This window comes from Leuciscus leuciscus (assembly GCF_965113295.1).
Source record: "Leuciscus leuciscus genome assembly, chromosome: 25".
NCBI lineage: Eukaryota > Metazoa > Chordata > Actinopteri > Cypriniformes > Leuciscidae > Leuciscus > Leuciscus leuciscus.
This window is the reverse complement of record NC_138724.1, coordinates 18,014,381-18,033,137: the sequence shown is the minus strand read 5'-3', so window position 1 is coordinate 18,033,137 and position 18,757 is coordinate 18,014,381. Positions and strand designations below refer to the sequence as shown.

At 35.8% G+C, this 18,757-nt stretch overlaps 1 protein-coding gene across 2 annotated transcripts in view; it reads right to left on the bottom strand.

Moving 5' to 3' along the window:
• Positions 1 to 18,433, bottom strand: part of LOC309490183 (carbohydrate sulfotransferase 8) — a 50,946-nt gene extending 32,513 nt beyond the window's left edge. The window contains exons 1-2 of one of the 2 annotated variants that reach the window (XM_082159212.1): positions 18,260 to 18,433; positions 4,125 to 4,333 (exon numbers count right to left, since the gene is read on the bottom strand). In XM_082159212.1, coding sequence (XP_082015338.1) covers positions 4,125 to 4,299 — 175 coding nt within the window. In that variant the 5' untranslated portion in view covers positions 4,300 to 4,333; positions 18,260 to 18,433. Of the gene's footprint in view, positions 1 to 4,124; positions 4,334 to 17,413; positions 17,502 to 18,259 lie in introns of those variants that run through there. The other variant, XM_082159211.1, reaches the window with a different exon arrangement.
• Between the last annotated feature and the right edge of the window lie 324 nt (positions 18,434 to 18,757).

The following is an 18,757-nucleotide window of genomic DNA, read 5'->3' as shown; positions in this document are numbered from 1 at the left end:
AAACACAAGTGCTGCAGTGAAAGAGTTGATTTTAAGCCCTATTTGCACGGGATAAGTATTACTTGGTGACCCGTAGTTATTTGTAATAATTGCGGATGTTGTCTGTGATCTTAATCCTGTGCGACTCGGCCATGTCTGTAATTTGTAAAGTAAAAATTCCCCCGCAAATGATCTACCATATTTCGCCAAACACAGAGGTCATGTGATAATATTAGTCCAGTGCGAATCGGCATCTCTGTGATTTGGCGGAGTCGTTTATAATTTTTTCAAGGTTTTTGTTTCCCCTGTGTGCTTTTTTTAATCCATATTTTGCAAAGAATGGAGGCTGCGTTGGAGTGTTTTGATAGTATTTTGGGTGCTGGGTCATATCGCTATACCCCATGATACGATACAACTATACAATTTGCAGAAAGAGAAAGCTGAAAACCATCAGAAGCGCAAAAACAAAAATAATGATTAGATGGAGATGGATGACATGTATAGCAGCATGTTGTAAGGAACATTCTTCTGTTTATGATATATCATACAGCTAGACCTATAATAACGACAAGACATTTCCAAGCAATAATAGCCTTTAGACGTAATTTCTAAATCACATGAGGTCCCCAGATAATACTAACCCAGTACAAATAGGGCTTTATTGTTATTTGCGCAGAGCGCAACCTTTTGTTTGTGATTTCTTGGAATTACTTTAATAAAACGCACAAGTCTCAGTCAGCTGACCCCGTCGTCTTCCTTCCTCACACTGAAATCATCACAATTGTGTAGATAGTACCTGTCACCTTTCCTGTTTATGTAACACTTTAAAAATGAGCAAAATGGTTATTATGGTTAATGCAAAAAACTATTATGTACATGGTTTAACCCTTTAAGACCGACGGGAGCGCCGGCGCTCCCGTTTGCGTGTGTCTGTTTAAGAGCCTATAGAAACTGAAACCAAATCGCTAGCTCAATAACTCTTTTTGCATACAAAACCAGAGATGTAACATGTTCAGATCAAGCCTCCAACATGCTCCTGTTGCGTTCTTTTCACCCTCTAATGAGTCTGTACAAATTGCGTAATATGCGTTTACAAAAAAAAAAACCACACAAAAATGCATTGCACGTCTTTGCACACATGTTCTGTAGATCTGCGATTGATAGTTACATCTTCCGATGCTCATTGACGTATCACGTTCTGTGCACTATGACCCCAAAGGTTGTCACATGTTGTGACGTCACACGCTGCGTCATTTGACCATGCGTTTGACTCCCATTTGCTGTACCGGTATGTTTCTTTCTTTTCGTTATTGTCTTTTTATCATTGCTTCATTTTATCATTTATTTCTCCTTTACACACTCACAAATACACTTTTACAAATGCAAGCACATTCTCACACACACACACACACACACACACACACGCACACACGCGCGCGCACGTAACATAGTCTAAACGAAAGTACATGGACGCGGATGTTTTGGCAATACTAATTGCGTCCGATGAAGATGAACTCTCCGTCTGCTCATCGGCTCCAGATTCCGTTTCAAGGACGAAGCCGACTTTCTTGAAGGAATAGATCCGTCCCAGGAAGAAAGCCAGGTGTGCAGCCAAAGAAAGAAATGACGTGCAGTGCATTGTGTTTTTTTTCTTTGTTTTTCTTTTGTTTTTGTAAACGCATATTACGCAATTTGTACAGACTCAAATGAGTGTATCTTAGAAACTAATTTATGTAAACAGTTCAAATAAATTCTGTATAGTTTTAAATTGTTTTATCAGGAAGAAAGCCAGGTGTGCAGCCAAAGAAAGAAATGATGTGCAATGCATTTTTGTGTTTTTTGTTTGTTTTTCTTTTGTATTTGTAAACGCATATTACGCAATTTGTACAGACCTATAAATGAGTGTATCTTAGAAACTAATTTATGTAAACAGTTCAAATCAATTCTGTATAGTTTAAAATCGTTTTATGCACGTTTTTCACATTGACAAGTTTGAGGTTGGCATTTATCAAATTTCTGTATTGAATAAAACATGTAGAAAAAAAATATGATTTTTTTTATTTTTAATTTTTATTGCACTTTTGAGATATTTATCTAGTTACTATTGATTTATTACAAATATAGCCTTCAAATTGGGAAAGTAAGGATTATTTTGATGTATGGCATATGAAAATGCTCAAAAGAATGACAGCACAGCATGTAAAAATACAAAGATATACTCTGGCAGAACTGTTCTATGGTAGGTCATAAAGGGTTAATCCTATTCAGTGTCTACTCTGAGCTTCTTGGCTTGTCTCTTGTATTCATTCATGGGCTCAATTTACTCTTTTGGAAGTTATCTCCAGTTTACACAAGTACGAGGCATCTCTGCTCTCTTTGGCAAACAAAAATGTGTCCCTTTGCAAAATCAAACACTGACTAATAAGAGAGAGCACAACGCTGTATGACAGGGGTGCAAAACTCTGTTCCGGGAGGGACACAGCTTTAACCCTAATTAAACACACCTGATCCAGCTCATCATGTCCTTCAGGCTAATTTAAAAACTACAGGTACTGTGTGTGTGTGTGTGCGTGTGTGTGTGTGTGCGTGTGTGTGCGTGTGCGTGTGCGCGTGTGTGTGTGTGTGTGTGTGTGTGTGTGTTTGAGCAGGGTTGAACTAAACTCTGCAGGGCGGTGGCCCTCCAGGAATTAAGTTTTGCATTCCCTGCTATATGATTTCTAGAGCTGATATAGGGCAATTTGTTCAGCAGAGTGATGTAAGCTTTGTTATGATTGGATCATCCATCCTTCTAGGATCAACATGATACAATTCATATCATGTACTGTATGATGCAATACCAGCTTCAGATTGCATTGCATTATTCATTGTTTTGCCTAAAAAGCAAAGTACTTTCCAAATTCAGTTATAGATTTATTCATAGATCCAGTCAAAGATGTATTTTAGTCATTTCTGGTTTATATTGAGATCCCCTCCCTTTATAACTCACTTATTCTCCGCCATTCCCAAATTATGGGTCGTAATACTGACCCGATAGCACATCTTGAAAACTAGCGCCAATCAGCATTTTTAAGCATAATTTTTGTTCTCAGTGAACCAAAATTTGTAAAGTCTGACTACATTTATTACAGAAGCATTTTGGCTGTAGACCAGTGTATTTAAATGCTTAGTTTTATGATCAAAGCTCTGTAGTTTTCATTGTGGCGGCAAAATATATAACGCAATGAAATACAAAAATGATTAAGAAATGAACACATAAATGTTCCTCAAAAGCCTTTATCATAGTAGATTTTTCTAAAAAGTGATATATGGATAAGTTACTTCAGTCTAGTAAGTGTTTGTCACGATTATTCTTAGTTTCACCCTCATGGACTCTTAGTTTGTTTACCTTCAGTCACATCTCCTTTGTTCTTTCAAAGTTTCCCACCACTTGTTTCTTGTCTCCTAGGTTACTCACTGCGTTTGTTTCTATGGTTACTCATCAGTTACCTCGTTTGTATCACCTGTATTAATCCAATCATCTTTGGTTTCACTTAGTATATATTATGCCTGAGTTTCTCGTTAATGCTTTAGTTCAGTTTGGTGTTGTTATCTTTCTGTCAATAAACTGTTCACTTTTATCTTCGTCTTCACGTCCTGCCTACACCACGCATCTAAAATATTACTAACAATAATAGTTGTTCTTGTGTTTCAAATCTGTAAAGAATTCATAGCAAAAAGACATGTGAACCACAACCTGAAGTGGATGTTTTTACAATTATACTAAAAGGTCTTTTACTAAAAAGTATAAACTACTGTATCAATCAGACGACAGAAGACATGTAGTACTTTTTTATTTTATATATTTTATATATATATTTAAAAAATGTGTTGGTTACTTTTAAATTATAATAAAGATGTTTTCCATCTGTTGTTTCCATCCAAGTGTTGCAGGATATCTCTGTTGATCCAATCCATGCACTTTGTGAGTCGTATTTAGTCATAATAAATAATATTTCTTGAATGAAAATACTTAATTTTGATGCTATCACATGAAGCATGTATTTAGACAACCAGGCAAAACATTTTAACAGTGCAAACACTTTCTTTAAAAAATAAAACTGAAATAGCAAGACTGCATAAAAGACTGAGACACATGTTAGACAGACCTTGGTTTTGTTGCTGGAGTGTCTCTGTGAGGTCCTGTAGATGTAGCAGAAGAAGACTTCCAGCGCCTAACAGCAGCAGGAACCAGAAGGAGCAGGGGATTCTCATGACTGTGGAGAGTAGGGACCTCCTTCTGCCTCCACAGCCGGCCTCCAGCACCCTACACTCTACCCACATCACGGCCTGTGACGCACGGCCCTGGCGGTGGGACCTACACACACACACACACACAGAGAAAAAACACTTCAACAGTGCCTTAGCAACCAAGGCCGTCGTGACTGCTTTACTTCTGCAAGACAAGCTAGTGGTTTTAGAGTCTGGAATTAGAATTGTTTAGAGTTCTTTTAAAGCAAGCACCTAGCAACAACCTAGGACACCCTAGCAACCACCCAGAACATTCTTGGCAATCTTTTCATTTGCAAGCAGCACTCTTCTTATTATTTTAGAAAATGGGGAAAAAAATTGAGTTAAATCTGCTGTTGGGAACTGTTGAAAACTTTTATTAGTTTTAGTAAGTTACAAATTGAAAAGCACAATGGGGCGTTTGCATTTGTGAATGTTTATTTCTGTATCTCACGCTACAATGTGCATGCATTTATATTTAGCGTGTTGTGTTTTCGCAGATTTATCTGATGAATATTCTGCTGACTGCAAGGTCCCATTTCCCGCAAGACAGAGAATAAGAAAGAGAGAAAGGGAGGCACAGTTGTTTGAGTGTGTGTGTGCCAGGTCTGCTGTTCTCAGCAGGTGAGAGCTGTGTAAGGAATCATGTGCTGAGCCTATAGGGACCTGAAGCCTACACAAAACATCTTGCCCTGCCTGTTCCATGTGTATCTTCTACACACTGCGAGATTAGACGACCTACACAAACATAAATTCTTATTACAAACATTCATCATACACTGTGCTTTGTGGAGCTTAACACCAAACAAATCTGGAGCACTGAGGAGGAAGTCATAAACTGATTACTGAATTAATAGACTGAATTAATTTGCTTTTAACATTATTAATAGGACTGTGCATAATAATATTAATTCCACATTAAATGGCACTTTTCCACAAACAGGCTAAATAACTGAAGTCAACTTCAAGAGGTCTTACTCAATAAAAAAAATTTCATTCACTTCATATGAGGTTTGCAATCCAATTTGGGACATGTCTAAACAAACCATGGTTTGTGTGATTTTCAATCAGTAAACTTTACTTTACCACAAAAATATTAAGCAGCACAACTGTTTTCAACATTGGTAATAATGTTTTATTGATCAATTGATCAAATAAATGTTTCTTGAGCACCAAATATTAGAATGATATTCCCGTCATGCTGTAGAAAGAGTCCAAATGATGACTTCTTGGGTGTCACAATATTAAAGAATTAAAATCAATTGGTAAGAGAGCTGACCACAAAATCAAATTTTTGAAAAAATCATTAAAATTAGCTAACAATTATAATTTTATTTATTGGATAAAGATCAGAAAGACTATGAGATGGAACAAAAACACAATAAAAATAAATAAATAAAATAAATAAATAAATCGCAATTTTAACTGGTCAGGAGTCATCAAAATAAATCAAAGCCCAGCAATTACAGAAATGATATGTAGCACTGTGAATGTGGCTTCATTTGCTTTGCAAAGTCATTTTCATTTGCTTGAAAGCATTTTCCATTCAGCACTTAAATTTAAGTGCTGCATTTTCTACTGTAAAACCGAACATCAAACCTTTGCCAGATGGAAACTGGCCTTATCATCTTCCCACATCAAAACACCAAAATTGCAGCTTGATGTGTACAGTCGCATCTTTGCAGGCAATCACAGCTCAGGTGATGGGGTTAGATTTCTTTAACAACAGCTTTGAGTAAAAAAACACCCTATGCACCTGCTCCTTCATCGACGCCCCCTTTCCTTTTATCTGGGCTTGATTGCTTTTCCCTGAATTGGACCACTTCCCCCATTACCCCAGTCCCAGGATATTGCTGATCCCTGACCTGTATGATAGTGGGATTTAAAAAGGTCTTGAGAAGCACAAGGAAACCTGTGGATGTAATCTAGAGCTGTTCTCCTCAGTCGAGCCAGAGGATCTTCTGCTAATGAAAGCTGCTCTCTCACCAGATGCTACTCTGCCATTTAAGATCCTTCTTTTGACATTCACTTGTGATTATAATTCAAAGCCGGGCCAAAAGGGCTGTGTTTTTTCACTTTTTAATAATTATTACTTCTATTACTTAAACTCTTATGCAACTGTGTACTTGCCAATTGGTCAGACTTTAATATTCATATGAAATATGTAAATTAGGTGGTGGATCATTATAAATGTACTCTCTAAATAACTTTAAGCAGTCACTTTATAGAAGTTTTATTCTTATTACCATGCGGCCAAGGTCAGAAATAAAAAAAATAAAAAAAATCTTTTCAGGTTTATACATATTAAATTAGTGATGATGGAAATAAAAAAATACATTGTGAGTAGAAACTAAATATTTTTCCAAACTATATTTCATGAATATTTATAATAGATTTTTTCGCAAAATAAATTGTTTTTTTATACATGAATATACACTGATAAATTATGTGCAGACCAGGAACATGTATAAATATATAGTTTAGGCTTTTTTCGATCATGTTTGATTGCAACATTTGCAAATTTGGAAGTTGTAACCACATCACAGGCTCGAAAAGACCAGATGTGCTCAATTACCCATGATAAATTAAATCTCTGTATTTACATAAACAGACTAAATCAATTTTGTCTTACTTGTTTAGACAGCTGTTCATTACAAAAGACGTGAAGTTGTGTAGATGGACTATTTACAGATGTAAACTGAGTTCTGCAAAAGTTTAGTTGCTAGTGAAGCTAAGTTAAATACAGCCTTGAGTCTTATCTACTGGTTCATCTGTTGAGCTGCTGTATTTTGTGTAGTGTCATATTAACATTCATTATGGTGACAGATGGAGGACATATTCGCAAATCAATAAGCTTCCCCACTGTCTCTCCCCCACTTCACTCTATGTCCTTCCTTGCCGAACACATTCATCATTGCTCTGAATATTATACCTCACTTTTGCAATTATTACCCTGTTGAATCAGTACTCTGAAATTAGAAATGATTAAAACCATTGATCCAGTTTACCACGTTCAAACATAGCAAACCATATTCACTGATTTGTCAACATAATCTGTGTAATCTTATTAAAAAAGCAGCATTTATCCCCATTTGCTTTTTTGATGTTATTAATTCCCTTTCCCAGGTAAAATCATTTTAGTACATGGCATGCCTGATGATTCTCTGTGCATGGGTAGTTTTATTTTGAGAACTGGCTCTGCATTTTAACTGGATTGGGATGTGTCCTATCCTATAACCTAAAACGACACAGGAAATTTTATATGATCATCTTTTTTTTAACTCTTGTAAGTTGTCAAATAACTTTTCTCTCTGTGTAATTAAAATCAATCCTAACCTACAATATAATAACCTTATTGATCGCCAAAAACTGTCTCTAAAGCTGTCTGGAAGCTGTGGAGGACCTAATGATGTCAAATCCTTTGGGTTAATGGATTACTGACCACTAAGGTTATTTACTGGGTTAACTGGACATCAAGTGAGGTTACAGTAAATGTACAGTCTGAATCATAGCAATAGCAGATCAGCCCAAATATAGAGGGTGAATCTGAGATTTTTACAATGATTGGGCCTTAAAAATCACCCTTTTCAAATCAAATGTAATGTGAATGTAAATGAAAAAGCTCCACAATATGCTTACCCAAATGACTTGATATTACAATAACTTTTCCTCCCTAATCACACTGAAATGGTGAAATAAATCACTCTCGCTGCACAGACAGAAATCAATTGATCTTTATGTCTTTGCATTATTAACTTGAATATCAAAAATCTGCTTTTATGCCCACTTGCACATTTATCTTCTATGTGTTACATCAAAGGGGAAGATAGCTTATCCTTGAAATATTCTCCAGCCCACTTCCTTAGGTATTACTGGAGTGAATGAAAGATGTCTCATTATAGTGATTCTCTCACACTGAATAAAAATGATACTGCGGCGCATGCATGTCTCACGGTCATGCTTTGCAATCATACAGGGCTTTAGGATAGTGATTCCCAACCAGCGGCATGCGTACACCAGGGGGTATTAAACCTATGAAAAATAAATTACGACTCTAATACAATACTTACATAAAAAAAAAAGTAGATATATAATTAATAAATAAATAATAAATACTTAATCATAATAATAATAATTATTGTTTTTGTTGTTGTGTTTATTGTTTATTATTATCATTTTATTTTAATTATCATTGTTATTAATTAATTATACATATATATATATATACACACATACATACATATATATATAGATATATATATATGTTGATATATAATTAAATATTTTAATATTATGATGACCGTAAAAGTTTTATCCAAGTCACAAATACTTTTTTATAATTATTATTATTAATAATACTTCTATTATTACTAATAATGTATTATTATAAAAAAAATAATATAATAAATAAAAAAGAACAAAAAACTAATACAAATTCTATTTAACAACAATTAATCTTGTAACTTCTTTTGTAATTAATTGTAATTAACTTTTTAATTGTAACAAATTAACAATTAATTTGTCCCCAAAAGGTCTCTTACACTTCAGCTACTCTTAAAAAAGGCACGATGTTTTACATAATGTAACATATGAGCATATTTTTCAGTAAATGAAGTTGTTATTATAAGTTATAAGCTATATTATAGTTATATATTATAATTATAAGCCTAATGGCATGTGGGTTTAATAAGACAAAAAAGGTTGGGAACCACTATATTCAGTAAAAAAAAAAAAAAAATCCTGAATAAAAAGTTTTTGTCCAATCGTTCTCCGGTTGCAGTGGAAAGAACCATATTGATTCTTGGGCATGTGTGATATTACCCTATATACGTGGATTAATGGTTAGAGACCCGCCAAAGCCTTTTCATTTACAGATCACAGCATTTTTTCATTAAGTAAAGCGCTCCTAGAACATGATGGAGGAAGGGCTGTGATTACTTGGGGATCAAAGGAAGGATGGAGAGGAAGGTTAAACCTGGTCCTATGTGTACACAGACCCCTCATCCATCAGCGGCTTTCTGCATGGATATACTGAATAATCTGTAAAAAGGGCATGAATCTTTAAAATCTTCTGAATTTCTTTCTCATTTCGTCTCTAAAATCTATTCCCTCCCGTTTTGGTTTCATATATCACATACATTACTGGCAGTGTATTTGCAGACAGTTCATTATAGGCTATATTTTATAATCCATAGCTGTCACCCATCAGTAATTACTTGCAGCACGTGATTGTTAAACTGGGATTTAGAGTGATCTGTTTATTACAAAATGACTTGTCATGAGGTACAGATGATCTTCATCGGTCATTAGGTTGCTGTGCGGTGTGAATCACCCATACAGATTATGTATTATGTGGGAACCTTGAGCATTCAATATTAAGTGATGTTTTTATATCATTTTTATTTACACATGATTTCTTAACTGGTAATATACCAGTAAAAACTATATATGTGAAAGGGGCTAATAACTTTGCATAATTCATTACCATTCACAACAAACTTGCTTGCCACCATGCTTCACACAGACCCTGGCAATTTTGGAAATAAATTGCAATTAATTAATAAATAAATATGATTTCACTTAGTCATTCATGTCCTCGCATCTCACAAATACAACATTTCAAACTCCATCTGATACATAAAATGTTTTAAAGAAACTTAGATTCTTTAACAGTCCCATTTCTTTTTTAATCAAATCAAGTATGGCGTCTAATTCGACTAAGATGCTGAGTATTATTTCCCTGACGTCCTAAGAGACTCACTGCCATAGTAACCGGCCCCATGCAAGTCTCCAGATGCTACTGCCTTGCACTGCTCTCACTCAGGTCCTCTTATCCTTCTACTACCCATGAAGCCATACTGTGATTTTTCCAAGCAGGACATTTTCACATTCTTGTTGGTCCTAGAAACAATATGATGATATTTAGGGGTAGATATTTGGTTCGATACACAACACTGATCTCACGATACAATGCTCTCAGTTTTTTTTTTATTATTAAGACATATGACAAACATTTAACAAAAATGATTGTTTATTAAAATGCTAAATTTGTTATTATCAGGGGTGGACTTGAATAGACTTAGACTTGGTCCTTCTTGGGAAATGATATTTGGTTACGCCCCTATGAATCCATCTGAATTTAAGGGTATTTGATACTGTTGATCCAGTAATATGTCCTGCTTGGCCAAATCAAGGTCGATTCACATGACCGTCACCCAAGGAAACTCTCACTTAGGTCCTCTTCTGACGCTACAGGTTCTCGTCTCTTACCGAACTGCCTGCGTAACACACAAAATGATCAGTGCTGACAGGTCAGTCATCACTGTGCCTTGCTCTCCCTCTCTCCCCTGTCATCCTGCCTTATGTTGTGACAGTGTAAATTACATCAGTCACTTCACTGGGGCGGACACACGCCTGGCCACTCATCCGATACACAACGAAACACACTCTCTGCTTGCTCACAACGTAATACCGACTCTGTTTTAACAGCTTGCGTTCTTTGCCTCTCACACGTAGATACACACACAGCTCAGCACCATATGTTGACCTCCCTCACACATGAGGTGCTCTGGCCCCGGAGGGAAATAAATTACACACTAATATTACTGTGCACGCATTGGCACGCTTCTCCAAAAGACAGATGTTTACTCGGGATGATCTTTAAACAACAGTTCCAGCAAGACTTTTCACATCCTTCTTTCTCCTTAATGATGGCCAAAGCTCGCTGGCCCCTGACCATGATCTGTTTCTAAGAATATTGCCGTAAATGCTGGTCTAAGATCAGTTTCGACACCCCTAACCTGAAAAAAGGAAAAGCTGACTCGAAATTACTTTACAAATGAAAAAAAAATTCAATAAACAAAGGAGTGCATTTTGCGGATTAATCCATTGGTCCACTTTGCTGCTTAAGGAAAGACAGGCTTTTGTATTTACTCTTTATGTTGGTTGCCATGACAATAACAAAACAAAAAAAATCACATTATGCTTGATCTTCAGTCGCTTAATTAATTAGCAGTGTGATGTGGGTTCTGAATTTACAATAAGGTTTCATCACTTAATGTACGTTAACTACTTTAGTTAACATGAACTAAGAATGAACAATAATACTACATTAATCTTAGTTAATGTTAATCTCAATGTTTACTAATACATTATTTAAATCAATATTAAATAATTGTATTAACATTAGTAAATGCACTGTGAACTAAAATGAACAAACAATGAACAGCTGTATTTTTATAAACTAACTTTTAACAAAGAATAATAATTACTGTAAGTATTGCTCATTTTTAGTTCATGTTAGTTAAAACATCAACTAATGTTTACTAATGAGACCTTATTATAAAGGTTTAGGGGTAGATATCTATATTTAATTAGATATAGAATTTAACAAAAAAATTCTTGAATCGGGGTTACTGAAAAGAATGGATCAAAAATGCTAAAAAGATATTTAATGATATACCGCAGATACAGTGCTAACGAGCTAAGGTTAATAAAAAGCAACTTTTCAACGCTCCTATTTGCACTGTTAAGTCAGCCGGTGCAGAGTTATGTAAAGTCTTAAATAGGCATAGCCATATTATTATTTCTAGTGATCCTAAATTATCAGGTATTTTTAAAGAAGAATATAACAATATATTTCAATCTCCGTGACTTGCTTGTTTAATATGAATTTAGTTATCGTGTAACTGACCGTTCGCAAAGACCCGCCCCCTTTAGGTTCTGTTTCTATGTCCGACAAGCCACGCCACTCTCACGCCACACACCATGTTCTCAATACATCATGGAGCAAAGAGGACACTGACAACGCGCTGACAGACAGGACATACCAGGTTGTACTTTTGATATGAAACAAAGTCTCAACTTTCAAATTTGGTATTTTTTTAAAGAAATGTAAACAATAAATACCGTTTTGTGTCTGTTTAATGTGTCTGACAGATTGCCTTAAAGCTGCTCGTGAACCGATCGTCTCTTCCTTCTAGTTAATTTATAGCATCAAATAAACATGAAAGAACATGAGGAGGAATGTTGTTTTAACCGCGGAAAGACATCAGTACATTACGTTTTTGAAGTTCAGCTCTCCTGAATGCTTTGTCGGACAAAAATGGCGGATTCGGCGGAATATGATTGGTCAGATCACCTGTCAATCAAACTCCCTGCGAAGCATCAATTAAACTTGGCATTCCCACTCTTCCCCATGGTAATTATAGGTGTGGTAAATGTGCACAGTGTTCTTTTACACACCTAGGGCCTAATTATTTGTAGGCCTAATTATTTTATTCATCCACACACTGGTCGTAATATTTTGATATGTGGCACCATTGTTCCTTTACTCATATGATCTAGCCTATCTTATTCTGTTTCCTTGTGGTCTTGCATATTTTGGGAAACCTTCTAGAACATTGCATACTTGTATTAGTAAACACAGTAGCAATATCAGTTGAGATATGCACAGCCAGTGTGCACATTTCAGACAAGTTGGTCATAATGTCTGCTTTGCAATACATTGGTATAGTAAATGTAAAAAATAAAAATAAAAAACTTAAGAGGAGGTGATTATGAGAAGAAATTGTTACAAAGGGAATGTTTTTGGATTTATACTTTAAATACTTTGTCACCATTAGGACTGAATGAGGATTTTGATATTAAGCCTATAGTGATTTATATATTTTTTTCATCTGCTGTTATTATTAAAGAAGTAGTTTTTAAAAATAAAGGTATTGTTATTTTTTCATACTGCTTCATAAAATATTACATCTTATGGGTAGAGAGTTGAATATTTAATATCATATTATTGTAGTCTTTACCATCATGTGGATTGTTTTGTATATTTTGTTTATTGAAATTATCTTTTTTGTTTTTTGGATGGTATGATTAAGTTTTTTTTGTGTGTCACATAATATGAATTGTCACATGTTTTTCAGAGTGTGTCTAATTAAAGGGGACCTATTATTCCCCTTTATACAAGATGTAATATAAGTCTATAAAGTTTCAACTCAAAATACCCCACAAATAATTGATTATACCATGTTGTAAATGCCCATTTTTGAGTGGAAGGAAAAACATGCAGTTTTCGTGCAAAAGTTATTTGGAGCTGTATTTTCAGTGTGGACACGTTTCCTTTTTCTATTATCATTATTTTGTTGTCCTCCACCAGAACCCAATTAAGGTGCGTGGGATGTGCACACCTTCGTTGTATTTTTGATTCTTTAGTGATTTTGGTCTGTCCCACCTCTCGACCTTCTTAACTGTATCTAACAATTCAAATGTCATAATTTTTACATAATCCATAATCCAATATATTATTCCCTAACTGTGACACCTGAGACGTGACATAATTTTGACCCTTTTAAAGCATGACAAGAAGACAAGTAAAAACATCAATCTACAAACTGTTTCGTACACATTACCCAACATATTACACACAAAAACATGTATTTATAATTATATAAATAAATATATATATATTGTTTTTAAATAGCTAGCAACAGCTTTGTGGTCACATTTTCTGGCCTATTACCTGAAAATTCAGTTACCCAAATGGCAATGCATTTTGCCATAAAATTGTTTTGAATTGCATAGATATATAACAAAAATTGCAATATTAACATAAAATGAATAGAAAATATAATAAGCCCATCAAATAAATACTTTAACCAGGTCAACAATCAACATTTTCTGAAGGACCTAAGCACCTCTAGTCACTGCCAATTTGTTGAAAACCTTTTTTTAAAGAATTTCAGGCCCAAAATTAATACCCTACTCATGGAAAGCATTTAGATGAATTATTAAAGAATAAAAATCGAAGACATTCACTGACACACCAGTCTTCATAGCTTTACCCTGCAGTTGGTTCACCCATCTCCTATGTCACCAGCCTACATTCCAGTCAGACAGTTTGATGAGTGGATCTTTTGAATGTCAAACCCTCATCCTCTCAGGGCCTGACTAATCATAAAGAGTGAGAACTTGTCTTTTACCTTCTCTTGGAGCTTTCTGATTCTGTCCTTGACATTCAGACAGCAGACTCTGTCATGAGGCTCACAGAGGAATACTGTGTGGGTGTGAGGTGTGTGAGGCTGAAGAGCTCAAGACTTGAGTTAGTGTGTATGTGTGCGCGCGTGTGTGTGTTTAATTATTCAATCATTTAACCAATAAAAAGCGTCTAAAAGAGGTTGTGACTAAACCATTGGCTCCTCAAACAAACAAAATCCCAGCTTGTTTGCAATGCAAGGGTAAATAAAGAAAAGATGTTTGCATAAGTACAGCGTTTTATTTCAAGAAACACTGTGTCCATAATTAAAAGCTACATTTTTTTTTGTATTTGAAGAGCGGAGAATGGTCTTTGTCTTCAATGTGTAGTTGAAGCAAATATAGCCTACTATTTGTGCATAACGCTTCATGTTTTGTATCATGATATTTTGATCGTGAGATTTCAACAACAAGAAAACTATAAACTTAATGTCTTGTACGTTGATAAAAACGTAATGCGATGCACATATTGCCTCAGATGCGCATGTTCCGGTGACAGACAAAACATGTAATTCGCTGGTCAAAAACCTTGCAGACTTACTCAATTTAAGCTTGATTTTCATAAAATCTTAATATTATAATGACATGTGCAAGTGTCTGACCATAAAGCCACAATACCAACTTCGACGAGTGTTTAATTAAATAGGACGTTTCCGCCCGAAAGCTACGATATGTAAATCTGTTGTTTTATCATCATCAACAATGCCATATATGAATTTGTTGTGGTCCTACCTGACTCAAGCTCAAGTTTCACATAATATCTAGTTTTTGTATGCCATTTGAAGCAATGCATGTTTGTGCAATTTTGTCAGCCTATATTTTTATATAGTGGTGTGCCGTGGGATTTTATACTTATCAAAACTGTGCCGTGGCACAAAAAAAAGTTGGGAAACACTGGTCTAATGTTTACGAATCTCAGATCAAATACTATATGCCAGACTATTACTGGTAGTACATGTTCGATCTACATGTCCACAGGCTCAGCTAAAGCACATATTACACCTCAATAGATTGTAACAGTCGGGTTCCGGAAGTAAAAACATTAATTTTCTCTATAAGGAAATTGATTTTGAATGATAACTTATAAACCTTTAAAGACAGACTTACTGTGAGCTAAGAGGTTGTTAATTGATGGTATTTGATTCCGTTGAAGCCGTCAGTCCGCATTATTTCATCTTATTTTTTTAAATAATTGTGTTTAACTGCGGTATTCCTGGTGAAAAACTACATTACCCATGATGCTGTACAGAAAATTCCACCAATCAAATAGCACAAAAAAGCTAAATGTCTCATTAGCTCCGCCCACTCCCATGAAGCACTGCAAATGGCATAGGCCTAGGCTGCGTTCCAGTCCACTTTTTAGACACACACTTGCGAACTTCCCTAAGCACTTCCCCTCGGGGGAATCCCTGCCGCCATTTTGATCAAGGGATCGAGTCTACTTAATATGTACACTTCAGGCACCTATATGTCCCACAATGCAGTACGATTGTGACGTCACCACAGATCTCGTCTAATCACCACCACAACAAACTCTATGATATATTAATTATATATTTTTTAATTTAAAACAACCCAAACACATCTATACACACTTGGATGCTGCATTAAACGAATTCTTAAAGGGGAAAAAAAGATTTAAATAATAAATCAACTCCACAGCTGATTCCAAGTGATCAAGGGCTCAGGACGTTCGAATTCAGCCCATTGCAGATTCCGGCAGTAGTGAGCACTCGTGCAACGTAAGCAATGACATACATCCAAGTGAACGAGACAGAGGGAAGTTAGCGAGTGAAGGACATGACAATTTTGGACTGGAACGCAGCCCTAATTAAGTCAGTCTCCCTACGCCTTATATAAATATTAGTTTTATATTTCTCCATCATTTTTTATTTGATTATGCTGTTTGCGATGCTTCATGGGATTGTAGCTGTTTGGCTTGGTTCATTAAAATGTGTTAACAAAGACTTTTTTGAAATCCCTATGAGAAAAATGAAAAAAATACTTCCAGAACCAACGCCGCTGAAAAAGTGGGCGGGCACTAATTCACACTAGAGACCTGCAACACTAAGCTGCAAAAGAGAGTGCTAATTCAAAAAGTATGCATCACAAACATATTTACAATGTTTAATGAAAAACGACAAGGATCCCGTCATCTTAAACGTACCGTGCGTAGGCTATAGCCAAACCAGATTTCTGTCCTTAAGTGGTTGTTTTAAAATGTTACGGCTCTCTGCGGCCTCCACAAACAGCAAACATCCATTAGTAAAATGCTAAAAAATGCATGAGTTGTCCCACAAGTATTATTTCCACAGAATTAAGGAGGCCATTATATAGGCAATATCTATGCCAGCGAAAGTAAAAATAACCCTCTGTTTAGAACAGGGTGAAATACAGGTGGAATTGTTACGAGACAAAATTATAAGATGATGACCAAATATTGGGCAGCCAATCAAATCGATCCCCTTGGGAGGGAAAAGAAGAGCTCTTACATTCATAATTCACTCGCTGGGTGAATAGTTGATAGAACAGATTAAAGATTAAACTTAAAATTATTTGTAAATTTTTAAAAGAGACATGCATTCAGTAGATGTGCCATGTAAAAAGTGAATATTCTGGGTTAAGCTCAATCAACAGCAATGAAAGTGAATGGTGCCAATGCGTAAACGATACTGTTTCAACAGCATAGCCACTAGATGTAAAGAAAAATGTGTTAACATTCATTTAAAATGCTCAAATAATAAATTATAAAATGTACAGCTCAAATAATACATGGTTTAACATAAGAATAAAGTGGTTCTATACATTAAGTTAAAATTATTTTTGAAAGACTTTCAGGATGATCTGTGACACTGCAGATGTACAGGATACAAACTGACTGGCCAAATAGGCTAATTGTTGCGATATCAACCACTACTTCGTTTATTTTTGTCATTTGGAAAAACGAGTAGAACGCATGCTAGAAAGTCTTGTCCTCTGAGCACATCCATTTCTTAACTAGAAGCTGGTAGGGGCATGTCACCATCCTATTTATAGCCTGCCGAGAAATAATTCAAAGGAATCAGAGTGAAGATCTCTTAAATCTTCCCTTTCAGAGTCCTACACTGAATGAAAAAGGAGAACGTCTCTTTCTCACCCAAAAGCCATCTGTATGAGACAGTGCAGCACACCTCTGAAAAGGTGTGAGTTATATCCTGAACATCACAGTGATGGATGTGGCATCTGTTGGAGAGACAGAACAGCACACATGGCGCTGGTTTCTAACTGTGATGGGCAATAAAAAATTGAAGCTCTATTTCCAAGAGAACTTCCTATAGTGAATTAAAATGCATGTTGGAATAATAACTAAATGCTCTTAAAGGGACAGTTCACCCCAAAAATGAAAACTCCATCATACTATATGACTTTTTTTTTCTATTGTGGAGCAAATCAAGTATAGAGATGTTAAGGAGAATGACAGCCTCAGTCACCATTCACTTTCATTTTATGAGAACACAAATGGAAAGATGAATGACTGGCCCCTTTTTTTGCATTCTTTGCGGAAGAAAGTCATATGTAATTGAATCCCCTTTGAAACCATATTTAGACAAACTGTCCCTTTAAATCATTTGAAAATAAGTCAATAAATCAAAATCATTTAAAAAAAACTCTGAATTGCTGACAATTAGGCTAATCTTTCAAAGTTCAGCAGGATTTCAAAGTGACATTCATCATTTCCACTTGAACAAAATATCGAATGAGGCAACATTACTGTCCTATAGTTAAACACGACAGGTAATTGCCACCCAAACTAACGGTAGGACTGCGTTTCCACTTCTTTCCACAAATGTCTGTCTCCTCACTTCTCCTCCGCGGTCCAGACTCGGACACATGCACTTTCTTACCTCTCTGAAGCTCAAATTTCTCGCCTGGGGACCTAATTCTACTATTTCCTCTAGGACTAAACACGAAAAAAAAAACCGTTAGCACATTCAACACTTACCTCAACAATCTTCATATGTCTCAAATGTGCCGCTGTAGGCGCTCCGTTTGTGCTGGCTCAATTCAACGGTTTAAATTTCAGTGCCGAGTTAGTAACTGAACCATGGCACGTAAATTAAACGTAGCCCGCGATGAAATGCCTATCTGCGGTCGGAGTGTAACTTTAAAGCGATTGGTAGCGGTGTTTGGTGAGATGTGAACGGTCGCGACTCGCGCGGCGCTCGTGTGTGTGTGTGTTGGGCGTGCGTGCGCATCCTGTGCTTCTATTCTCGCGCGCTCTCTAGGGACACCGATGCTGCTGCTGATATTGCCAAGCAACAGCTTCTGTAATAACCTATCAAAGTCTGACGAAGCTCAAGTTTGGTATGCTTTATAACAGACGCTCACGGTTGAACTGTCATTCATAGTTAGAATGGATGATGGAGAGATCTCTATAATGTAGTGAGGTCATCATATGCCTTATTTGGGTATAATAACTTTCATTAATGTCACTTACAAA